The sequence below is a fragment of the Aaosphaeria arxii genome (genome assembly GCF_010015735.1).
Source record: "Aaosphaeria arxii CBS 175.79 unplaced genomic scaffold BU24scaffold_3, whole genome shotgun sequence".
Classification (NCBI taxonomy): domain Eukaryota; kingdom Fungi; phylum Ascomycota; class Dothideomycetes; order Pleosporales; genus Aaosphaeria; species Aaosphaeria arxii.
This window is the reverse complement of record NW_022983476.1, coordinates 2,597,197-2,622,471: the sequence shown is the minus strand read 5'-3', so window position 1 is coordinate 2,622,471 and position 25,275 is coordinate 2,597,197. Positions and strand designations below refer to the sequence as shown.

Here is a 25,275-nt window from a genome sequence, read left to right as displayed (position 1 = left end):
TCGACAGCGACATGGTCTGCCGTGCAACCTAAATGTGTGTGTATATGTGTGCCAATGGTGACCACTCGAATAACAAAAAGAGATGCCCTAAGATGCATCCTTCACTCACTTGGCCACAAAGGCTGCAGGAAACGAGATAGCCGGTGGAATAAAACTCCCGGGAAAGAAATCCATCCAAGGCACGACGCATGTACAACGCTGCTCAGCCTGTGCTCTCCAAAGAGAATAATATGATCGATAGACCTTTCAGTTCTGACAGGCGGACTGAATGTGGAATGAACAAAGTAGGTCGGAGAAAAGGTGTGGTGCATGATAGGAATGTAGAAAGGGGATCGCCAGACGCTCCAAACCCGACTGTGGCATGGAATTAAGGACGAGGGGAAAATAAGAGAGAAAGCGTGACAAGGTATCAATACTCGAGAATGCTAGCCCGAAACAAAATATGCCAAACGCCTGGCATTGTGCAATCACCTGGAAAGGATAACTCCGTTTTTGATTCCGCAGGGGCATGCGCCTCCGAGACATAATGAAAAGGTCATACGTAGAGTCCATTGTGGAACTCTTCATGAAGTATAGCTAGAAGTAGGGCTGGCAATTGGCCCACAAGGGGTTATGTGTATGTGTGTGTGCGCGCGCGCGTTGAGACGATGATCCTGTCTGCTGTCGTCAAGGTGAATTCCTCGGAGACTAGTCTGACTCATATGGACGTAATGGATGGCTCCATGCTAGGGTTCTGCTTCTTTGGGTGGTGGTTTAACAACGGGACGGTGGGGCAGGCGCATTGAGGGCCTGCCATGTCGGTAGGGGAAGAGACATCGAGGGTGGACGAACGCAAAATTGTGACCATGCTACTAGCGATTCAGACTCGTGCAAGTGCAACCGGGAGCTTTCAGCCAGTGCAGGGCGCACCATCGACCGAAGAGCCAAAACTCGTTCATTGTTGTAGCCTTCGGGCAGTCCAGATGTGTCTGCAAGGGATTAGCATCAATAATACCCGCTTGGGAAGCCGGTGCGACAGCTCGCAACATTGGAAAGAACTTACATGTTGTTGTACGCATGAATCTTGCGGTTACATATTTGTTGCCGTGCAGCCTCGACGAGCGGCTTGACGTGTTGCTCGAGATCCCACTTGTTCACCCTGGTAAGGGGAGCAAAGCTCAGTGCCTCCAGGCCTTCGGTTATGCCTAGGTTGTACCACCGACCAATGTCTTTCTGGTGCGGGTCGTTGGGCCATGAGTTGTATGGTGCGCGGATGACAATTTCTTGAATGTCGATGAAGCCAGCAGCTTGGAGCATTTGGCGCGTCTGGTGATTGTATGCGATGGGCCGTGAAACACGAGCAGTGGCATCTTCGAGGTAGTGGTACCAGTTCGTCAGCGGGCTATCAGAGGGAAGTGTGTTGTCGTCGCAACGGGGCTCGAGGTCGATCTCGACGTGCTCTATCCAACCAGCGCCGGGCTTGAGATGCCTTGTTTCCACAATGTTAGCCAGGAACTTGCAGTTTGTGTTTGGAATTGGGCGGTGCGCGCGTACGAATAGACTTTCTGGTACAGCTCGGGCCAGCTGGAAACGCTCCCGCAGGCCATTCGGACATGGATCAAATCCCAGGAATCCTCGCCCAGGGACCACGGGCTCTCATAGTCGCGTGGGACACGGAATCGAAGGTTTGGTGGAATCCTGCGCACAGGTTTGTTAATGTCCGGGTCAAGTGAAGCAAGGGGCGGGCGATCGGGTGCATACCTTTCGGGTTGAATGTTGACCAGATCCAGACCAACAACCTGTAATTTCAGAAGTCAGCTCATGGCGCCCAGAGTAATATCGGAAGGGGCACACGAGGGAATTGGCAAAATACGCACTTCGGCCTGCAAATATCGACTGCGCACGAGACGGTCAGCACCATTCAGAATTGGAATTGGGATTGGGATTGGGATGATTGGGATTTGGAATTTGGAATTGGGGGCGGCGCTTTGCAGATTGGGGCGATGTGACTTACTCTGCCATGTCAATAGCCCAGATTCCTGTCCCACAGCCCAAATCTAGGATGCGGGGCTGTGCCCAATTTGGAGGCATCGGGGCCTGGTGCAGTTGTTCCCTTCGTGCCACCAGGAACAATTTGTGGTAGATATCCATGCGGTCTTTTTCGGGCTGCACGGCGCGTCTCGAGTTAGCATGTTCTGCGCGTCCCCAGCACCCGGCTAGCGTCCGTCCACCCGCCCGTCCTTGGAACGGAACGAAGGGAGGGGGAGGGAAGTATTGGGGGGTACGGAGTACATTACGGAGTATTGGATGAGGCAATTCTTGTGGACAGGGCGGTTTCAAAGAGAAATAGTAGGAGACTTACCTCGTCGCACGGATACATGTACATGCCTCTCCGGAACCCGTGATAATAGCGTCCATTCTCTAAATAATTGCTTGAAGCAGGAACGGCCAATCTGAATAAAGGGGTACAGGTCAGTTGGAATGTTTCTGGTCAGAGTAAAACTTGCTCTCGCTGTGTGGCTGTAGCAATAGTGGTGGTGGTTGTAGCTGTAGGCTGGCTGTAGCTGCTGCGGAGCTACACACGGGCCCGAGCAGTCGAACAAGCATGGGACGTAGGGAAGGAAAGAGACGAGGTTGCACGGAGCGGGGGCGGAGGAAAAGTAAAAAGTGAAAAGGGAAAGCGCAGGCAACTCACCCATTCGAAGCCATCGTAACCATTGGGCCAGCCGTGCTCCTCATACAATAACACAACGGACGTGAGTGCGGGGAGGCGGTCTAGCAAATCAAATTCGTGTGATCGCACGCTCTCGAATCCCAGCTCTCTCTCACACACATACACAAACGCACAAACACGACTCTCTCACAAAAATCTCTCTTTCTCTTTCTCGGCGCTCTCTTTGCACAAACACAAATCTCACTCGATCTCTTTCCCTCTCTTTCCCTTCCTTAAAACAGCAAAGGCGGGGGTTGGACAATGGGTTATTATTGTTAAAAAGCGTTGGTCATGGGACGTCAAGCTGCAGGTGGATGTTCGGTAGGTGCTCGTGGACGTGAGCGAAGCGAATAACAGGGCGCGAGAGTGAGGTTGACGACAACGATGATGCTGACCGACTACGGTGGTATTGGCGAAGGCGACAAGCGGCAAGCTGCAGAATCAAAGTGAGCAGCGGGGTTCGTGGGAGGTGCAGCTGTCCGTGGGTGTGGGTGTAGAAGTAGAGTATTGGTGAATGCGAGGAAGGTGTGTCGGTTGGTATATTCGAGTGTGTAAGGAGGGGTTGATTGGTGTCGTTGATGTCGGTTGCGGTAGGAGACAGTAGTAGCGGCGGTACTCCGTAGTAGTGGTGATTACTGTTTGGCGGCGGTGGTGGTGGTGGTGACGATGATGCTATGTGATGGTAGAGAAGAGGTGAATTGGGAACTGGGTCGTGTATTCCGAATCCGAATAGAGCTCTGTTTTTCTCTTTTGAGGTGTGAAAGTGGTCAACTAGACAGAAGAAGATTGTTTAAAAGGCGACGTCAACGTCAACGTCAACAAACAACGACGAAGAACCGACGGAAAGGCGAGAACGGGAGTGAGGCATGGTGCGGGAGGGAAGGAGGTTTTATTAACGCGCTCACAGTAGCTAGTAAGTCAGTTCAGTCAGTTCAGTAAGTAAGTAGGTATTAGGTAGGGCAGGGTAGTTGGTAGGGTAGGTAGGTATGCCGTCCAGGTTCGCCGGGACAAGGTAGACAAGGTGGACAAGGTGGACAAGGTAGTAACTACTAGGCATGTATGTCTGTGTGTCTGTGTTTATGGTGGGTGGTGGGTGGTGGGTGGTCACTACGGTGTGTGTGCAAGGTGTGCAAGGTGCTGCTGGTTGGGGGCGGCTACACTACACTTACACTACACCACACCATACACTACACTACACATAAAAACAACCCTCCCAACGCTACACACTATGTACGCAACCCCTACTTCCCTATCCTATGTATGTACCGTACTCTACTTTTACTTTGGGGCTTGCTGGGGCTGGAAAGCTAACCCTCGCGACCGGGATCCACGGCTGTGGTGGCAGACGGTCAGGGAGCGGCCAGACAAGACAGTTCAGTTCAGTGCAGTTCAGTTCAGTTCAGCCCAGAAAAGAATAAAATAAAAAACTATTCACAGTGCTGCACATCCCAGGACCCATCCCCATCCCATCCCCATCCCATAATACCATACCGTACCATACCATGGCATGGCAAATTTCATGGCATGGAATCCTGGACTCTGGTCAGGGCGAGCCCTGCAGTGCAATGCTTCGCGGACGGGGCACGAGCGCGAGGTTCAGCGCTGCTCTCCCGCCGGCCACATCGCTCGTCCTCTGCTCCCTACCCTCTTTGGGTACGAGTAAGGTAAGCATCATCATCTTTTAGTTTGAACATCATCACCACCACTAGAACCAACGCCGCAGCTAATTCCAGCACTACGATCTACGGCGTGCATCCTACCCAGGATACCGGAGACAAGAGAGAGCAAGATCAGCGGTTCTAGGAGGAACATGGCGTACCGTCATCTCCGGATCTGGTTCAAGAGATGGAAAGGAACCACTGCTTGGGGCTGGGGAGAGAGAAGAGGACCAGGGACGATGGAAACAACGGAACAAAAGAACAATCATGGAGCGGGCGGTAAGAGGGACGAGGACGAGCAGGCAGGCTCCTTGAACGGTGGCCATAGATTAGCATAGAGTTAAGACAGAGCATGGAATTTGGGCGCTGGGCCTTGGGGCCTCCCGCAGCGCACCGGAAGATAGAGTAGAGTGACAAGTTAGTGTACCAAGGGGCACACAAGGGCGAGCGGGCTGGCGCGGCGCTGGGAACCACGCATAGCACACGCTGCACACCCGCATGCATAGGTAGGGTGGTAGGGTAGCTTTGTACGAGTTCTCCGTACTGTGCGAGTACTGTATTGCAGAGCGCATGTATGGACTATGGTAGGTGGGGATTAACTGACGACGGCTATTAATTCTTTCGGCCAGCGGTGCTCGGAGGAGTACTAGATGGGGTATAGCACGAAGGGAGGAGATGTCGAATGGCTGAGAGATGGACAGGGCAGGATAGGGATAGGGATTGGGATTGGGATTAGGATAAGATGGGGTAGGGTAGGATAGCATACCTCGTACAGCCTACAGGATATTTTAAAAACTGTGCAGCGTGCAAGGTGCCAGAGACTCGAGAGGGCCCTCCATAGACTATTACACAGCTGAGTATCTTTGGGGGAGGCCGGTAGAAAAGGGTGGAGAGGGGAAAGGGAAGAAGCAGAAAGAGGGCGGGAGATGGAGATGATGCTGGATTAGAGTTAGAGCGAGTTAGAATGAATCGGGGGGAGGGAGAGGAGGTAGAGGAGGTAGAGGAGGTAGGTGGTGGTAGGTGGTGGCAGAGTGGGAGGGAACTTGGAAGGCACGAGTGGGCAGGATAGACCAACAACTACCAGTTCTGTTGTCACTTTACCCGATTAGGACAGACCAAGAGGTACACGGGCGACCCGACTGCGTGGACATGGAAAGAGCATACGGGCGCCTCCCTTGATTGGTCAGCCCATGCTCCGACTGGCTGGTCCCCCCATCCCAGCCCAAAGTTTTTACCTTTTCGCCCCAGCTTTTCTTCTTCTGTTCCTCTTCCCATCCATTCCCATCGTTCCTTCCTTCCCTTTATGCTTGATGCCTATTCTATTCTATCTTCTCTCCCCTTCTTCTTTCCCTCCCTATTATTGTCATATCCTCCCATCTCATACCATATCATACCATATCTATTCAAATCAATCACTTACTGTTCGCTCGAATCAATTGATCCCCTGACTGACCATTGGCTATTGCATCCGTAGTTATGATTGGTCGACTGATTTATTATCAACCCATTCCTTCCCTCTTCATATCCACACGCACACGTACCGACACAATGAATAGATACATTACGGAGTAATCCGTTCCCTCTTACGATTTACTCTCCTCTGGGCATCTTTCTAATAATGGCCTCAGTCTGCTCATTCACTCACACCATCCATCATGCATCTACTACATCTACCTACTGTGTATGATCTGACATCCTCACCCCCTCCTTCCTTTCCCTGCCTGACATGTGCATTCGAAGCGAGACGTTGCAGGCCATTTCCGCATAACACCTAATGATACAGCCTTCCTCCCTGCCTCCTTCCCTTCAACCCCCGACTTGTCACAACTACTGCACCTCAAGACTCACATATCATACTCCAAACCATAGCAGCGGTAGCGCTACAACTATACCATGTCATGTCCACCTGCAGCTATGCAAACATCAGCACATCAAGATACAACCTAGGAGCGGCGGATGACTGGACGCCGTCGTTGTCGTCGTCGCCGTCGTCGCCGTCATCATCAGCACCATCATCAACCGCCGCTCGCTCCATTATCATTCACCGATTTCTAGCCTTTCCCTCCGACCCTCTAACCCTATGAATACATCATACGCCATGCTTTATCTAGAGAGCTGACTGTGTAATAAGTAAGTACGGAGTAATAACAAACGAAACAACGCCAGCCCACAAACCAACTGCTTGGTTTCTTTTGTTGCGTAGTTATCGCGTCTCCATCAACAAGGTAAATTGCATCCTACTACTGGACCCTTTCCGGTCATCTCCCCGAGTCCCCCTCTGCGTTTGGTGGTGTTGCGGGCGAACCCCAAAAGCACCTAGGCGCAAGCCGTCTCGAGACAGCAGCGTCATCGGCATTCCCCATTCACCACCAACATCCCTTCGTCATCGATAGTTACCCAGCTACGCGGCCGACCTATGCACATGGTGCATCGCGGCAGCTTGCAGCAGACGCCCTGTCGAAATTCCACCCTCGTGGTCTCGACTTGCATTCCTTGGCCCATTTCCTGCGCCCTCGCATGGTACGGTACGATACGATGCCTACAATGCAACACGCTAGACGGAAGAGAGAACGAATGGCGTCGATGGCACCCCAAAAAAAGCATGTTCGATTTGATTCCGACTTTCAGCACGCTTGTCAACGATCACTTGCATTTTGTGGCCAGTCCCTGTCATGCCATGTCTTCCCTGGTGGTGGATATCTCCCCCTTTCGGTATGGCATTGGGAGGAGTCCCACCGCCGGTCAAGCAATGCAAAACGCCACAAAACCCTTTCGCTTGCAATTCCATCTCCTAGGAGGCCCGGCTCTGACATACAGTTCCATACGGTGACTCCCCAATCTCCAAGCTTCCCAACATTATCACGATGGCCAAAGGGAACCCCCATGGTACGTCTACATTCATGCGCACCGCACGCAGAAAGAGGCGGCGGCGGCGGCTTTCCTGACAGGCCACCGCCTTAGACCAGTCTCGTGTCGTCCCAGAGCAGTGTCATCGAGGCGTTTTGGGCCCTTTTTAGCAAGCCAGCCCGCTTTGGCCTCCTGCAGGCATGCTATGCGCAGCGCATATTCGGATTCGCAAGTTGGCTTGCCTCAGGTATTGTATGTGTGTTTGGCTGTGATACGATGTATGCCCTTCCCAATCCCACGACCAGATCTCAGAGATGAGGGAACCGAAACACGAACCGACTAGCTTCTCAAACACTTGGCGCTTTAGAATAGATCGTGAAGCTATTCCTTCTGTGACTGCCGTTGCGCGCCGCTCCTCACTACTGCATCCTGCGCTGCCAGGTTGTTTTGCATTACAGCAGACTCGCACCGTTCCGTCAAACGTGTTGTCGTCCGACAGTCAGCATCCGTGAGGTAGGGGACGCCTGTCCAGCTGGGCCGTTAGTCGGCGTCCTTGTTAAATCAAACATTCAGGTGTCTGCCACCAATTCATGTCGCTGCCGAAGAATGGGCGTGCTTTTCCAGCAGAGTGGTAAATGGGCTTTCGTGAGAGCCGACTGAGTAATCGATTTGTTAGATCCCGCGGCATGAAACCTCGTACATGGCAGAGACTCGCCCACGGCCGACCATCCCTTCGAGCCGTGTAATTGGCTAGATCACGCACTCGCCCAGCTGGCAGAGCCAGCCTCTTGTCATCGCTTACATGCGGACGCAGGATTCGGATGTGTTGCGCAAATCACAACCACTTTGGTGGCACGAGGCCTGCAAGCCCACGCAACAAAACAACTCTCCTTCCCTCTCCCCATAATTGGGGCAAGGCTGCCGCGCCAGGTAGGGATGATGGATGTTGGCGCATTCTCCAAGAACAGAAGAACATACACCTTTTGGTAATGGGCGAACCGACCGTGGATAAACAAGCGAAGGAGAAACCTTGGAACTTCTGCGAACGGCCGAGGCGAGGTGGACTGCGCGTGCGGGTCGGCGGGAGCGATGCGATGCGAGCGATGCTGTGCACAAAAAGATGGACAATGAACGATCGCAGGCCATGAGGATTCCCAGTGGTTTGGTACTGCTAGCCGCCTAGGATCACGCAGCTGCCCATGCTCTCTAGTTGCCGTGCCTCCAATCCGCATACGGCTTCGGTAAGGAGTATTTGCATCCTAGGTTCGAGGAACTGGACTGTGCCCAAGGCTGCTCACCCATGCCCTGATGATCATGAGCCGGTCACTTCTCCAATAGAGGTCTTCGCCGGCACTTGTGCTTGCTTTGAGAGGGATGGGGTTGCCAACATTGGACGTTCTGGGCGAAGCAAGCTGCAAGCCCGTACAATAAATGTCTTGCGCGCCATTGCGGTGCACAGGCTCAATAATGCATTCAACCAGATTTCCGGGAAACACTTCTACGGGCATTTGGGGACCATGAAGAGAAACATTAGTTGCTCCGCTAATGATACATTGGAATAGATGCGTATCCACCCGTGCCAATGAGGCCACGGCCACGCTTTCTTCTATTATGTAGAGCAAATCGAACCATGGCTACGAAGCAGGTATGTGTTTGCGATGCGATGGAGCGCACCGATGACAGGATGCGTGTACGGGGTGCTCCGTAGACGATGACCCTATTCGGCACAAAGGCACATTGGTTCTGTTTGAGGCGCCCTGGAACTCGCGGTGAACTCGACGTGCGCGGGCCTAAGTCCGGTTTTGAAGAGAGGATGAAAAGACAAGTAATTCAAGCCCCCAGGTCGCGCTTCGACTGCAATGGCACCATCTCCGTCGCTATAAACCCGACAATTATTGCAGTTATTGACTCTATCGAATGAGCTGGAGCATCCCGATCCAGCCATAATATCACACAAGGAGGTGCGCGACCAGAATGGGCGAATACTGACCGCCCTCACGACAGCACGGCGCACTGCAGCAAAAGAAGGTTACAGAGGCGTGCAAGCGAGGCCTCAAGCAAGCACTATGGCTATCCAATGGCTAATGAGCGATGGGCGATGGGCAATGAATGGCCATGGGCAATTGAGCCATGGGCAACAATTTGTGTTCTCTCATTTCATGGCTAGAATGAAAAAAGTGCGGGGACAGCAGTGGCTTGCAAGGAAGAGTGGGCGAGCAGCCACGGGCAGCCCATGGTCAATTTGATGTGAAACATGCACCTAACCCTCGCTAAACAAGGCCATTCTCCGGCCGACCCAGCTCCTCGGATTTTGTGAATTCCTTAGATCCACCGGATTGGAATAAATGAGTCGGCCCGTTGGCTAAAGCGCGACTTTGGTGCCGCCCCGGTTCCCTCGTCGACTCCACACGCGGCCCACGAACACCACAATAAGTCTCTTGCGCCGCGAGGGTTTCCTGGCTTCGAAAAACTGACGTTGCAAGGTTTCGTTCGTTAGCAAGGGGTAGCTAATCTCAGCAATGAGCATTCAGCACTGAGGGGTCCGCTTAGCCGCCTCAACGAAGATTATGGTTCAGTGCCAATAATGTTGCCTTACAAGTATCTACAACACGATTTACCCCAATGTACTGGGAAACCCCTGCTGCCTATCAAGGAGAGAATCGAGGAAACGATATGGATTTGCAAGATGAAGCACCTAGGACTATTGGGTGTCTAAGCGATCGATGTGACGGGCCAGGTTCCTTCTGGATCATGTTTGTGATGGGCCTCGCAGGAGAAGTGGAAACGAGACGCGTAAGAGGAGCGAAAGTTTCTTCCGGTTCCCTGTCTATAACCACTGACCGCTAAGCCTCGCATGCGTGATCTCACAACCAGTCAGTAAGACCGTCACAAATCGAACCCGGTACTCTCACTTTTCACCGATAATGAGACAATGTGAATTAATTTGGACGAAACAACGCAGACGGTGGAGCTGCCGCTAGACTTATGCCGGACTGTGCAACCATACTCTGCGTCAGCCTCGTGCAAAAGGAAAGATAATGTTGTACGTTCACGATCTTCGTTTGACCCGGCACTTTGCTCGCTGGCTCACTTGTTCCGAGAAGGTGAACCGCTTCGGCCGAAATTCCCGATGGAAGCTCATTCGCCGTTGTCCACAGTGTGTTATCATGTGCACATCGAATCGGAAGATTTCTCTGCAGGTCTCTGTAGGACGCGACGTTGCTTTTGCCATGCGGGATTCACTCTTCTGGAAATGTGAAATTTTATGTAGGCAGGTAAGCCGTGCCGTAGCGTCAGCATGCTTGTCTCATCGAGGATGTCTACTTCATCTAATTCAATAGTGAGGCGAAACATTCGTTCCAGGCAAGTGCTTGCTAACGAGAGCCTGCAGGTACCAATGCAAGGAACTTGACCTACCAAAGTGAAGGGGCACGCCGCTACTTGAAAAGGCGCTGAGAGTTGCCAGATAGGCGGTGAGGGTTTAGTTATGTCCTGGGGGACTATCGAGCATTCCCGCCCATGCTATCACGCTTTAAGTAAATTCTCAGCAGCCGCGGCACGCTGCTCAAAACTCCCCCAACACAACGATAAAACACCGTGCCTCAATGCTAGAATCTGCTGGAGAATGCAACATCTCTTAAGAATACGAGAGCAATTGCTACACCGGAGCTCTACGGAAGCGCCATTGCCCATGTCCCCCACGCTAGCTAGCCACCCTTCCGTCTGAGCAGCATCCCGCGTACCGACAGACTGGTTGCCCTTCATGCCCAGTGGTAGAAAAGGGAGGTCATAGTCGTCACCGGGTTCCGCCGACGTTTGAGGAGACCAAGCTTATATTGAGACCGAAGGCGTCAGTATGGCTTTGACATGGAAATCTCGTTAGAGCAGGGCATGCCTTGATCCTGTTGTTTCGTTGTAAATGACTCGTTACAATTCCATCATCATGCATTGTTGAGACCAGACAGTCCTCAACCATTCGAGAAGTGTCAATCCATAAGTTTTGTAGTCACACGCCCGCTATTACTGTCGCCGCCGCACATCTCTGATTGTACAGGGCCGAATACACCATGTAATCATCGTCAACATCAGACCATCCGCTACCACGAAGCACGAAACACAGCGGGAATAAGCACGATCATCCTTGCGGTTGATCCCCATCCGAGAAGGATGTGTTGGAGAAAGGGCCGAAGGAGCATATGCCGGATGCCGGTCAACTGCGTGCGTTGCTTGCCGCTGCCATGCTGCCATCCATCCTGCATGAGTGATGTTGCCGCCCAAAGCACTCCGATCGCGTAACCATCAATTCTTGCTGCCGGAGATAGTCTTTGTTGGCTTGCTCTATGGATTTTATTTCCCAATCATGGATCACGACCAGTCGCCAGGAGCAAGCTGGCTAGCAAGCAAGCAAGCAAGCACTAGAAACAGCAGCAATTGATATCACACCATCGAATTCACCTTTTCAGACACTTGTGGTCCTCGACATGTGTCTGTATACAGAGGACCAAAAGTATCAATGGAAACATTTCAGACTTGGAAAGGCCTAAGGATGGATCGCCTTATCGCTCAAGTCGAGCCTCTATAGGAACGAACGAACGACCAAATGAACAAGGATGGCCCTTTTAGGGGCCTGCCAAGAAGGCAGACCTACTGCACGACGCCAGACGATGCCGGACCACAGTACTCCATGCCTTCACCGGAACCAACACGACTTCGAAATAAACTACAGGCAGCCAAAGAGATAGGGCCCGGGAGAAGCACCGAGCAAAGGGTTTTGACTTTCGAGTCTAATGCAAGTCGGTGGCTACCTTCGCACTTGAGCCACGGCGAGTGGCGTTTGGGCGTCTGCTTCCTTCCACGGATGAATGCTGCAATTCCGCGATCGCGGAATTGGAAAGAGCGTTTATTTGACAAGTTGTCGTCTTTGGATTAATATAAAGTACGACGCATACTGCTATACAATTCGGCTCGTCGAGACCAGTGGCAGCTTCATTCTTCACGGCTCAAATAGGTAGGGTCAAACAAGAAGTATCGTCACAGAAACTTATCATCGGCCTGCCATTGTGGCCTATTCCGTATATGCAGATGATGCAATGGAGTTGGTGGAATATTCCACGTGGTTTTAGACTGGGCACACCCTTTACCGGAACTCGTAAATCGTACCTGGCTTTCAAACAGACGCAAGTTAGAGTTCGACTAATGCAAGTAAGACTTATCATCAATATCCATCCACAAAATCTCACATTGTCACGAGATTACTTCTACAGAAGACACCCTCTCGGCTCTATTGCTGTTAGATCAGCAACAAAGCTTCTCCGTGATTTTTCGGGCGCCTTTTGAGCCTCACACTACTTTGTCATTGATTCCTTCAGTGTGGAGAGTCCTAGCATTATCTAACGCCACACTTTGTCATAGTTCAGCCAATCTATATACCATCCATTAGCAAGTGGACACGGCACTCACATCCCACGTCCCAATAATTCCCAGATCGACTAGAAAGAAGTTCCAGGCCCTTTCCAATCTTCCACCGTAGAAGGAAAATGGCGAATACATGATCTAGTAATCGACCAAGAATGCGAGATGCAAACTCCACCAAACAGAGTTTGACCTCTCCCCATATTCGCGTATCCGGATATCGCGGTCTACCCCAGTGGATGTTTCGTCGATCCTATCGTACAACGGGTAGATCGTTGAGACTGTCACTCACTTCCACTGCCATCTCTTCTGTACCCATCGCAACACGTAGACTAACGCTACGAGGACTGGAACCTCAATTAGGGGACCAACCGTGCTTGCCAGCGCCTGACCACTTCCAGCGCCGTAGACCGCCACGACGACCGCGATAGCGAGTTCGAAGTTGTTGCTTGCCGCCGTGAAACTCTGCGTACAACTGACTTTATACTCGTATCCCATCTTCCAGCAGAAGAAAACAGTAGCCGTGAAGATGACACTGAAGTACACCAGCAACGGCGCAGCAACCCTCAGCACGTCGGTGATCTGCTGCACGACGTGCTTACCCTGACTCCCGAATAGCACGATGATGGTATACAGCAGTCCGATCAGCGAGAACGGCGCAATATACCGTATAAACCTCCGCTGATACCTATCCTCACCCAGCAACCGCAACAGCACCAACCGCGTGGCCACCGCCGCGCCCAGCGGAATCCCGAGGAAGACTCCCACACTCTGCGCGACCTTACTATACGACACATCCGCGCTGTCTCCCCGGCTGACCACCTCGACATAGAACACCGCCAGCGGCGCAAACAGCACGATCTGCAGCAGCGAATTGAACGCCACGAGCACGGCGCAGTAGTCGCCGTCCCCGCCCGCGAGGTCCGTCCATATGAGCACCATGGCGATGCAGCGCGCGATCCCAACGAAGATCAAGCCCTCGCGTAGGTCCTGGCGGTCTGGCAGGAAGGCCCATGCCAGCGCGACCATGAACAGTGGCGCCACGATCCAGTTCAAAACGAAGGAGAGCAGGATTTGCTTCCACAGCGCGGGTGACGCGAGGAGCAGGTGGAGGGTTTCGAAGCGCACTTTGCAGAGGATGGGGTACATCATTACGAGTAGGCCGATCGCTATAGAATTAGGTTCGTTAGCATGCTTGAACTTCTCTTTCTTAAATGATACGGTCGACGGGTGTGGTGACCAGATGAGGAAGAGCCTCCCGCCGGGTTTGATATCATGGTCAACGAAAATCCCATCTCCACCGGAACAGAATGAAAGACGTCAATGTGCGGAAGAAACGAACAACACTACCGCAGAGCACGACGCAAGACGCTCCCCTTTTTGTCCCACGCTCTTCTCAGTGCATCAAGTCCCCGAAGAAACATCAAGAGAAAGAATAGATCAAAGCAGAAATCATACGTACCAATAGGCAAACTAACCCCAACCAACTCCCCCTTCTGAAGCGTAGGCCCTGTTGAAGGCACCAAATTGGCGAGGATGATCCCCAGCGCCATCGCCAGCACGATCCAAACGACGAGATAGCGATCGAGGAACGATAGTCCTCGCAGTGGTGGAACCGCCGCCGGCGTGTTGGCTTCGTTTTGATGTGCTTCTGTTTGCATATGTAAGTATGTGTATAGTCAGACATATATTCTCTTTGTCGATCAATTTAATACGTGTGAACGTATATGATGAATGCAAGTAGATTCAAGCAAGGGAACCTACCGACGTCGTCGACTGCATTGCTCGCTGCAGATCCATTGAGTCCCTTTTCGTTCGTAGTGTCGTCGCGGCTGTATGATTGCGCTTCTTCATCACTACTTTTCCGCACCGCGGAATGCTCTGTTGTGTTCATCTTTTTGATGTCCTATGCTTTGGTTAGGAGAGGTAATAATAGACGAAAGTCAAACCGAATATCGAATGGGGTGATTCACATACTCTGTACCGTACAAACGAACAAACAAACAAGTAACCGCCCAATACTATGAGGGAAATGATAAGTGATTAAGATGATGTATTAATTAGCTTCCACTCTTCATTCTTTGCGGCTCAATTACTTAGAGGTACTTATGAAGTTGATTGCCGTTTGGAAGGCGAGGTCAGGGTCTAGTTCCGACCAATCATGTGCGGCGAGGATGTCACTGCTGCTTCTTCACAGACTTTTAGCCTGGTTTGGGTGGTCGGGGATTTTTTTTCTCCCTACGGGTCTGCCAGCACCTTCGAAAACTCGGATCACTCCGAAGATCATTGTGTTTGCATGTTCACTGAAGTGTTGATAGTAGAAATCATGCCTTCTGTGGAATATTGGTGCTACACATAAAATTCACTACAAGGACTTCGTCCGACTTGGATATAGTTGTACGAGAACAGACAAGAATGTAATGGATTGAATCGTAAAGTCCAGGACTATCCTATCAGTCACGAAATCATGGGGGCAGCGCATTCAGACCGTAATGTCTCCGCGTCTTGCATGCGTTCGGGACTCCATAACCATTGCTTACCATAGTGCTGAACATCTTCCATGTACTGCCTGTATGCCTTGCCCCTGAGTCCCATCCTGTGGCGCCACCCATGAATGCCCGACATGCTCCCACCCCCTGGGGGCCGTTCTGAAAAGTCAATATCATAGAAGTCCGTGAGAGAAAATACACAACCCTCTTTGAAACAACCCCAGATGTCGATGTGGACTCCACGGTCCTGTGACCGTTTGTAGAGCGGTCGAAACGCTTCCAGTAGATGTTCTGTTGATCTTGATTGGCATCCATATCCAAGAAAGATGTTGAATTGCGATGCCCGTCGTTGAGGGTACTCCAGTATCGCTGCAAGTTTCCCGATGACATAGTATGTACCCAGCGGAGACAGTGCTTTGGTTACACTATTTGTATCAATTTGCGGAGAATCATTTGCGTCGACGATGATGTTGAGCCTTTGCATGCGTTGTAGCGGAATCAAGCCCAGGCCCGCAGGATCGGTAAATAGGAATGGCTTCACGAGATGAATGGGTACAGACCACAACTCGACGTGATTATAGAAGACCATCATGACCTCTCTCGCGAATTTGAATCCAACGCGAGAAGGTTTGATGTAGTCAAGCGATGGCCGGATATGGAGCAGTTCGTCACGATTGAAGGTAACGCTGTCGTTGAACGTTGTCCCGGATTTGAACATCGAGAGCGGCCACTCAAAACTCAATCCGGTGTAACAATGGACACCGTTCCAATCCATATCTATATCTGACATAAATTGCACGATACCCTCCTCGGCCAGAGACTGCCACAACTAATGATATATCTCAACTCTCAATTTTCGAGGCAGCCTTGTGTATATCATGTCCGCGAGATTCGCCAGATATGAACCTCGTCCACTGGTTTGGGCTTTGATTTTCAGATTGGTGTTCGACATTGAAGTGGCTAAGTTTTTCATGCGTGATTTCATACTGCTGTTGGAAGCGGAAGTGGTAGGATTGTTCGCGGGTTTGCGTGGAGAATAGTACCGATATGTTTCTCTGTAGAATCAGTACATGATCGTTGCAAGCTTCATCTTCGCATGATTTTCAGACTCACCTTCAATTGTCTCGTATTGGTGACGAGTAGGGTTCAGGATTCTCATATGTAAAATGACCGAGTACACAGCGAATCAGACTGGAAACGAGGACAAGAAGTGATGGTGTTTATAAATTGGGAAATTAAAATATGTTTGATTTGAAGGTTAGAGGAAACAATGTGGTAGATCGTCGAAGTCTTATCACCCTCACGTTGCTCCTGTCAACGTTGCCTTGGTAAATAATTCTTACTTGCCCGATAAGAACGAGACGTCAACACCAGCCCGTCTTGCCTGATCCACCTGCCAATCCGAGCAAGTCAAATCCATTTTCAGGCATCGACTGATTTGTACCTACGAAGTGTATAAGTACATTCAACTCAAAATATATACGTGGGTAAGCAAGTTTCAAGCATGTTGATGGCACATTACAGCTACATGATGCCCAGTTTGCATGTTGTAGGCAATCCAAATTACGTGCACGAAGAGCAATCCCCACAAGAAATCGAATGTGAGCGAAAATAAATTGTCATGTTCAGTCAGCTAAGGTTCAGAAAAAACACACGGGTAGAAATTCAGTGCCACCAAGAAACAACAAAGGGAAAAAATCGGTGCGGGAGACAATCGACAAGAATCATAGAAACTCGCGAACCATCAAGTGGGTTGAAACGCCAGTGAGTTCATCATTATGCAAGTCGAGCTCGCGAAATCAACTAATGACGGGCATCTGGATCACTGCACGCCATCAATGGGAAAGCAGTCCTTGGTATTTTGTTTATGGAGAATCGGAAAGCTGAGGATTTATATGTGCATCTGGTCTGGATCACTACCTACACTGACCTATCGTAAATTAGGACCACGAATTGTCGTAGAAGGTTTACGTATGCATCAATTGGATGGGTCAATACCTACGGTCATTTTATTCCCCATCCTGAGAGAGATTCCAATTACCAGCCTCTTCTGCGCCAAAGGGGGTTATTAGATGGATATGTACATTAGCTGTTTACAAAGTATTGGCATTGCGGGCTTAGTCAAAAACCTAACCTCATATGCCTGCTAATTGTTAGAGGCAATGATATGCGAGCAGGCATTCATGATTTATGATCAATGACGGATTCAGTAACGACGTGAGATGTCGTTCCTAATCTGGTCACCAGAGAGTGGTCCGATTGAATTGTGCATAATCATATATGAGATTTGTTTTGATGAGAAATACCGGAAATGCTGTACAAATTGTACTATGATTGATTCTCTTGAATTATCGAGCACATTTGTGTTGAATTGCTATGTACGGGCAGAAGTCTGGTGACAAAAATGATGATTGACAAACGTTCGGATTTCGCACATATCTGGATATGTGGGTGCGTGCTCTAAGCGTTCTACTCGATCAAGAAAAGTTTCCTCATGTCTGTAGTACAATATCAGTCTCCGGAGTAGGAGACTGGAAATCTGATCAAACAGTGGCAATCTGCATACTGCCATTGACAACCACATTCAGACGTGAGTCCGTACGATTGCATCGCACCGTAGAACACGTACGTCTCTCCAATTCCCCACCATGCGCACCATGCGGTGCTCTGTAGTACATTTCACACCGAAATTCCACATCATACAAATCCCAAACCGTCATCTCGATCCACGCTTCCCGCGGAACCACAAGCATCCATCCGCCCAACAAGTCGATATCAAACATCAGGCCGTTACCCAAGAATAACACACTGTCCCTACGTAGCATACCATACTTAGTTACAACGCACAGTTCTATGTACATGTACGGTTACCGTTGCTTGCACTTGCTTGCTGGATCGCGTCTGTGTACCGTGGCACACAGGATCGCACTGCACTGCAATGCAATGTCCGAGCCGAAGGAGACATCGCAATAGATACCCTATAATCAAGATACGCCACTCAATGGAGACGCTTTCTCTTTATTTGCCTGTTTGTTTCGTAGAGGCTGGGTAAAATATGTGTGGCATAGCAGATTTGCATAACTACATTATGTTCAGTCATCAGTCACTTCGACGTAGATATTGTGAAAAGGCTAATATTGCTCATCATTACTGCAAAGTTCACTAATCAGGCCGAGGAAGCAGATAGTACAATGCCAGGGAACCTTTACAGGTACACTGCGTAACTCAGATACCACGCATCCTTCCCACCCTGCCATCCAAAGGCATGCTAGGAGGTAGATAAGACACTACCAGAACATACGACATGGACATGTGACATGTTGCACAAAAGGTCGTCTTTGTACCTCGCCCCAAAGCAGGTTTTTCAAATCAAAGGATATTGTGTCGATTTTGATTCGCCGCCTCTTTGTGTTGTTGTACAGCGCCGAGACGTCCCCCATCTTTGCCTGCCCCGCAGTGGCTGGTTTGTTGGCTGGCGCACCTCAAAAGTTCACTTGATCTAGACAATCGCGACCAGAATTGCCAAGGGAAAGTGCTAGATAGACTGACCAAAATTCTGGTTGATAATTTTCTCGTAGGCTTGGAAGGTAGTTCAAAACTACATACGGAGTACAGCGTGATACAGTTGGGCTTCGGTGTATATACGGCGAGACTACTGTGACAATCGCGATCGCTATCATCTAGGGTTGATGGGACAAAAGACAAGAGGCGGTCGCCGTTCAAGTCCAGCTGAGGTAGTCAATATCGCAATCACATGCATGTACGCCCACTCTCGGCCTCATTCTTGTGTATCGCGCGTCCTCAACTTGGAGAATTTGGCCTTGCGGTGTTGTTAGTAGTCAATCTTGCACACACAGTGCGAAACGCACGTCATCCGAAGAGTAAAGCGGGCGAGCAGGTAAAATTGAAAAGCGACAGATACGGATATTGAGTCCATCCAATTTGGAATATTTAATCCCATCCAAGCAGATCGCTGCAGAAAGCAATGGACGACAGGTGCTGTGTAGTGTATCATCCTTACCGGGCCTTCATTTTACCCCACTCTCCGCCTCGTCACACCTCCACCCCCGCACTCTTCGTACGCTTGTTTGGGGAAGTAGTGCATGTAGATACATGTACAATGTATGCACGGGGATGTGTGGGTGTGATTCGATCGACGTATGATCACGCAGCGCAGCGCTGGGGCTGCAGGGGACAGCAAGGAGAAGCCAAGAGCATAGCAAAGCAGTAGGTGCGCGGAGAATATGATAAAGGGTCTTCTCAAGGCTAGTATATATTTCTTGGAAGGGTGGATAAGGTCGCATGCTCGCATTTTTGAAGAGTAGAGCTATAGCTTGGGAAGACGGCTGGTGTGAACCTTCGCCCTGCCTTACTCTACCTAGCTTCATCGTTGACTTCTGAAGCTCCGTTTATTATTCACATGTGGTACAAGGAGAACAAAGTCCATTGCGGAGGCATACATTGTCTGGCTCTTTTCCATTGAGGCGACGGGTTTCTCCCTCGATACGAGACCGCACGAGACAAGTGTAGTCAGCTACCAGACCATGTCGTCGAGTACTTCAACCTCCGAGTCGACGGCCCTGAAGAAAGACAGCAGTGTCGCTATCGCCATCGTGCTTCCATGCATATTCGCGGTGATTCTGGCGATGGTAGTCGCTGTGTAAGTGTTGATGCATGCTTTCCCTTCGGTCTCTCACGCACCGGATTCCCTATCGGCTTGTCACTCCCACGCTTCAGATAGCATGTCACTGATTGATTTGGACACGCAGAGCATTCATATTCCCCCGGCTAAGCAGACGAAACGCAACAAATTCCCGAGATGAGATCAAGAAGAAGAGACTTGAAAGATTGGACAACAGTGTCAAGGCACAGTTCTTCGTAGACTGGGCAGCGAAGAAGAAGGTGGAGCATCCGGAATACTGCATTACTGTGAAGCCTATATGGTAGGTGTTCTATACTTGGAAGATGATAGCGACGTGAAGGTTATGACAAGGTCGCTGTTGCTGACTTGATCGAATCAATAGTGTTATATGCCTTGACGAGATTGAAGATGCGGCGCAGATCCGCGGACTCGATTGTCTACACGTATTCCATCAGGAATGTTTAGATGATTGGTTTGCGAGGTGCAATGAGTACTGTCCGCTCTGTCAGAGACCGATTGTAGAAGGGACCAGGCCGAAAAGAAGAAGACTGGAAGAGCCACCGCCTGTTGCTTTTCTCGTGTGATTTCGACAAGTCCTACCCACATTCCTACCGCCTGGAACCAGTGCTGGGCATTGTAACTCACGTTCATGTTTCCCATTATGTACTGCGGTCTACAACGGGGAATTCCTCTGCTCAAGTGTGTTTTGATCTCGTCTTTGATAGGACGAGATGAAAGTTCCGAGTGTGAGAGAAGCACGTGTTCCACTGTCACTAAACAGGAAAGAGGGGAAGAGCTATTCCAGGCGACCCCACTTGCCGTGGTCGGGTCAATGCTAAGCCTAGAACGGCTAACAAGGCTGTGAGGTTCTGGCTCCTTGGCAACGGACTCGCGTGTCCTTACCCCATTCGGCACAAGTCTAACCGGACGATCAATGATAGAAGAGCTGAGCTTTGCGAGTTGCGAGGGGGAGAAGCTCGGGCGAGGCTGTTCGAACACAAGGAATGGCAAAGACGGAAGAGGCTGTGATATCAGCGTTCGCAGTTTTCAAGCCAGTCTACGTGTTCGTAACATATGGGTACCGTTTTTATCGAACAACGACTCGGGTACCAGTGCAGAGGTTGGGTTGATTGAGCACAGCAAACGCTGCACCACATCAGTACTCCGAACAATCATACACTGCGCACTGTGTACAACTACAAGTAGCTAGGTGGGGTGCATCTCTCCTTCGTATGGTATGGGCACTGCTCGTTGCCGACAGCCTAGCGGTCACGAGTCGCGCAATCTATCTATGGCCTCTATTCACGAGTCGCTGTAGGGGTGGATGCTCTTCCGCAACGTTTCGGCACTTGTGGGCAGAGTCGCAGATCTTCGACGTCGGTCGGTGGTGACGTGATGGGTTCATCGGGACAGGTAAAAGGAATCATGGAATACGTCCCTTAATTCCTTGCTTTCCGAGCCTGTTGTTGTGGTTGGGATATCTGTCAAGGATCGAGGGTGCGGAGGAAGGTTGATCGGTATACGGATGCTCAGGCTTCTAGAAAGTTGGAGCCAGAAGATGTGCTTCGTACAGTACTCCGTAATCGTATGTATGTACTTGTACACCGTACACTGTACATACAGTGCAGTGCAAGACAGTACATGGTACATACATACAGCATTCGTACGGCAAGTAAGGCTTACTGTGCGACGAGGCCGGCCTAGCCCGTGGAGAGCAGCGCGCTTCCAAATTTAGTGCCCGCTGTTGACCAACCTTTTGGGTGGTCGTAACCTACACAGTACGGAGTATTCCAACTACTGGATGGGCGATGATGGGAACGATAATGTTTGATTTTTGTTTGATTTTTGTTTTCAGCAGCTCCACTTAGATTCAAAGCGAGGACGTCGTACCTCGTAGGTTCTTCGCGAAAGCGTACTGTAATCATTAATTATTGGTGGAGGTGGATGTGGACGTGGACTTGGATGTGGAGTTGGCCAGAGTCGGGATGGCGGTGGTGGTGGTGGGCCTGGGAAAAATGTCACGCCACCCAAAATGTGGTCTGACATTTTCCCAAGTCCTTCCTTTCCTTTCACCCCAGGGCCCAACAGACGAAACCTGGAACTAGACTCTAGACCTGAATTCCGAACTCAAACGAAATCTCTTACTTTTTCTGCATTGTTGTTACGTGCTTTCTCGTCATACCCCCCCAGTATCTTACTGGTATTCCATGTAGTAATGCAGCTTAGAGCTATACGTCCAGTACAAGAATGCCATAGCACTAACCACCGACCAACTAACCACTACCGACTCCCGAGTCAACCGAATGCCCTACTTCCGCCCAGTAGACTTCAATTCTCGTCTTTTCGCTTGCATGCCCGATAGTTAATTGTGATCTCCCCGGTCCCGTACAGTACGGAGTAGATAGAGTACATTCCCATGACTGTATTGTAGTCACCGCCTTGGGCCAGTCGGAAGCCCTTGACCCTTGGCCCTCTGCCATGGAACTATACTACGAGTGCCACTACTCGTGCATGGTCGCCATTGTACCACCTAGGCACCCAAACATTGCCTTTGCCTTTGCCGCTCTCCGTTCCCAGCAAAAAGACAAGTTAATTAGACTGTTGTGAGAGGGGCGGAGAGGAGAAAAGATCCGCGCAGAGGCATGTTCTAGGTATATACCTTAGTTGCTTTTTTACACACTCTGTCATAAGCAAAACTTCGGCCACTTCCGGTTACTGCTTTTTCCACGGTTCCCATACCCTCCTCCTCCTCTCCGCCCACTTACTCTCTGTGTCTTCTAGTAATTACATAGTGCTCCTTTCCCCCATCTGTTCCATTCCCTTTTAACTGCTCCACTTCCCTTGCCCCCTCGAGCTAAACCCTCACTCCTGCAACGTCTACAATCAACAATCCATCAACCATCAAACAGATGTGAAAGGAAGATACTGGGCCTATCTATATCTAAACGTACAATACACGCATCCTCTACCCCGAATGGGATGCTCGCCACCTGTTGACCTTACCAACCCTTGCAGCCCCATTTTAAAAAAAAAGGCCCTCTCCTCCCCTTGCTCCATCCGGTTCGAGAGTGCGCATTCTCGAACTCCCGCATCCCCCATTAGCCGCTCACGTCCAAGCTTGGCACCACCACGCGAGACCTTTTCCTCAGAGTATCTCCTGATCATAACCTGACATCTTTCAAACACCAACCCAAACTCTCCGCTTACTGCCCGTCATGTCTGCCAACTGGGCTCCCTTCCTCACTGATGAAGGTCTTACTTTACCATACGATCAGTGGTCCGATATCCCGCAGACCACCACAGGAAGCACCACCCATCCCTCCACCACCACCAACAATCACCCTCTATCTGCCATGCCAAAATCAACTGCCACCTCAGGGTCCGATCCTGGAGATCTCTCTGTGTTCAACTCTATCCTCAACGGTTCCAGCTTCGACGACCCTCTCTTCACTGCCAACGACTATTTCCTTAGCGACTTCGAGATCCTTCAGCCCTTCAACGACCCTCTGGCCGGCGGTGAATCCACTACTGAATCCTCGCCCGAGCCAACCTCAGGAATCGCCTTGACTGGTCCCTTTACTGCAAGTCACGACATCTCTTCCGCATCACAAACACCAGCATCTATCCCTACGGACCCGAATCAATCCCCCTTGGACATGTCGATGAACCGGAGGCCTTCTGTGCACCGCGCACAAACTTTCCCCAACCCCTCCTATGAATCTATGTTCCCGAACAACATGGACTCTGGCTTCGTCGAAGACCTTACCTTTCCAGATGGACCCAACGGGGCAGCATCTTCGTCACATGCCATCGACAAGACCACGCATGATCACACTCACAGCAACAGTGCCTCGACCGGTACGACTGCGAAGCGCAACAGGAACAAACCCGATATTATCTCCGCATGCTGGACGTCACCACTCTGCCCAAACCACGGTCAAGATGGACCTCCACCAAACCCATCGAATTGTGGTGGCGGATGTGCCCCTTTCCTATTCGCTAACGATGACAATCTTCCAACTTCAACCATCAACTCGCTTCTCCCCCAACCGCAAGAAATCATTGCTGAGGACGGTATCGTAGAGATCCAGCCCCGGCCCAAGAAGCGAAGTGAGAGCAGTTCGTCTTGCGAGCCGGCCGGCCGGCGCTTTCCCAGCTCGACCACCCCAGAGCAGACACTTCCCAAGGAAGAGCAGGAAGAATCACCAGACACAGTAGGCAATCTGGACGACGCGAAGCCAAAGTCCCGACGCCGGTTGCCTCACAACCAAGTGGAGCGGAAATATCGCGAGTCACTGAACACGCAGCTAGAGTCGCTCCGCCGTGTAGTCCCCGCCCTACAGCAGAACCAGCGGGGTTGCGATGGTGCAGACATCGAGGACTTACCAGCCCCCTCCAAGCCCAGCAAAGCCGTCATCCTCGCATCGGCAACCGCCTACATCAAGCAGATGGAGAAGGACAAGAAGTCTCTCGCCGAGGAGAACGCCGCTCTAAGGACACGAATGAAGGCTCTACAGGCGCTCGTCAAGTGCGAGGACTGCAGTCTCATGCAGTACGTTGTGGACCTAAAGATCAACCCTGCTCGCCAATAGAGACGCATACACGAACGCACGCCTTCTTCTTTCCTCATCATCGCTACGGATCGATTCTTTCACGTTGTTCTTTGCATCACCGGTCATCACTCCTGAGCATTTTGTCTGGCGTTATCGGTCAAAAAAGAATCCTCCCGATATTTCGGTATCCTCTCTCAGATGAAATCGTCCAGTGAGACAATGGACATTTTGCCACCAAAAGTCTTGTCTCACCATAAGATTCCTCTCATGGCTTATATGCACGTTCTGGACGAATGGAGTGAACGACAAACCGCCTATCTTCCCATCTCTCTCCATCATCCCCCTTTTCTCGCCTCGAGCGAGAGCAGGGGGCCATAATCGACTTACCTTCATATTACCTTACTTCCAATATCCATCGCTTTCATGTTATCATGTTGTTCATTTGGGCTGGGTTACAACGGCGTTGATGGTTCAAAGGGAATCAACCATATCCCACGGGACATTGGGTTCATTCAAGGAAATCTTTTAACAGGCGTTTTCTTTTTCGCGGTCTCCGCTACACGCGGTAATTCAAGGCGTTACAACATCGAGACGTATTCTCGCGGCATGCTCTGATCGCTTCGGGCTCTTTTCTTTTGGTATGAAAAAGGATATATGTTTCGTCTACCTATAGATGTCATGAATATCAATCAGTCAGTCAAAGTATACACATATGTACCAGCTCGAACATGGGTGGGCCGAATGACAGAAAATGCATACGTCCTTACTTCATTTCTTGTGCCTGTCCAACGTTTTCTCTGCCTACGCACTTGATTGTACAACACCAGTAATATTCTTCCAACGACAGCAACTCAAAGGAAGGGAAAAGAGTTGGGTGAATGATATACGTACTGTACTCCATATTCCAGACTTCACAGATCCAAGATTCTTCTCCCCCACGCTTCATGGTGTTCGTGGCCGTCGAATACTCAACTAGTTCCAC

The 25,275-nt window shown here is 50.6% G+C and overlaps 6 protein-coding genes across 6 annotated transcripts; 2 read left to right on the top strand and 4 right to left on the bottom strand.

Annotated features, from left to right (window-relative positions):
- Positions 1-750: 750 nt before the first annotated feature.
- BU24DRAFT_158338 (methyltransferase LaeA) lies at positions 751-3,038 on the bottom strand. The gene is made up of 8 exons (XM_033521348.1): positions 2,675-3,038; positions 2,342-2,432; positions 1,994-2,145; positions 1,857-1,875; positions 1,741-1,778; positions 1,534-1,677; positions 1,043-1,468; positions 751-968 (listed from the first exon to the last, which is right to left on the bottom strand). The coding sequence occupies exons 1-8, from the start codon at positions 2,716-2,718 to the stop codon at positions 935-937; spliced, it is 948 nt and encodes a 315-aa protein (XP_033386105.1). The 5' UTR covers positions 2,719-3,038; the 3' UTR covers positions 751-934.
- Positions 3,039-12,555: 9,517 nt separating this feature from the next.
- Positions 12,556-14,664, bottom strand: BU24DRAFT_420809 (arsenical-resistance protein ACR3). The gene is made up of 4 exons (XM_033527568.1): positions 14,587-14,664; positions 14,374-14,515; positions 14,072-14,260; positions 12,556-13,778 (listed from the first exon to the last, which is right to left on the bottom strand). The coding sequence occupies exons 2-4, from the start codon at positions 14,501-14,503 to the stop codon at positions 12,898-12,900; spliced, it is 1,200 nt and encodes a 399-aa protein (XP_033386104.1). The 5' UTR covers positions 14,504-14,515; positions 14,587-14,664; the 3' UTR covers positions 12,556-12,897.
- Positions 14,665-14,946: 282 nt separating this feature from the next.
- BU24DRAFT_490869 (uncharacterized protein) lies at positions 14,947-15,873 on the bottom strand (the record flags this gene model as incomplete). Its single annotated transcript, XM_033533743.1, has 1 exon — positions 14,947-15,873. The coding sequence occupies one exon, from the start codon at positions 15,871-15,873 to the stop codon at positions 15,067-15,069; it is 807 nt and encodes a 268-aa protein (XP_033386103.1). The 3' UTR covers positions 14,947-15,066.
- Positions 15,874-19,642: 3,769 nt separating this feature from the next.
- Positions 19,643-20,324, top strand: BU24DRAFT_407747 (uncharacterized protein; the record flags this gene model as incomplete). The annotated part of the gene is made up of 3 exons (XM_033525819.1): positions 19,643-19,758; positions 19,868-20,041; positions 20,123-20,324. The coding sequence occupies 3 exons, from the start codon at positions 19,643-19,645 to the stop codon at positions 20,322-20,324; spliced, it is 492 nt and encodes a 163-aa protein (XP_033386102.1).
- A 549-nt stretch (positions 20,325-20,873) lies between these two features.
- Positions 20,874-21,744, bottom strand: BU24DRAFT_158072 (uncharacterized protein). Its single transcript, XM_033521346.1, has 2 exons — positions 21,516-21,744; positions 20,874-21,462 (listed from the first exon to the last, which is right to left on the bottom strand). The coding sequence occupies exons 1-2, from the start codon at positions 21,663-21,665 to the stop codon at positions 21,142-21,144; spliced, it is 471 nt and encodes a 156-aa protein (XP_033386101.1). The 5' UTR covers positions 21,666-21,744; the 3' UTR covers positions 20,874-21,141.
- Positions 21,745-22,529: 785 nt separating this feature from the next.
- BU24DRAFT_157890 (uncharacterized protein) lies at positions 22,530-24,688 on the top strand. Its single transcript, XM_033521344.1, has one exon. It carries the CDS (start codon positions 22,956-22,958, stop codon positions 24,330-24,332), a length of 1,377 nt encoding a protein of 458 aa, XP_033386100.1. The 5' UTR covers positions 22,530-22,955; the 3' UTR covers positions 24,333-24,688.
- The last annotated feature ends 587 nt before the right edge of the window (positions 24,689-25,275 follow it).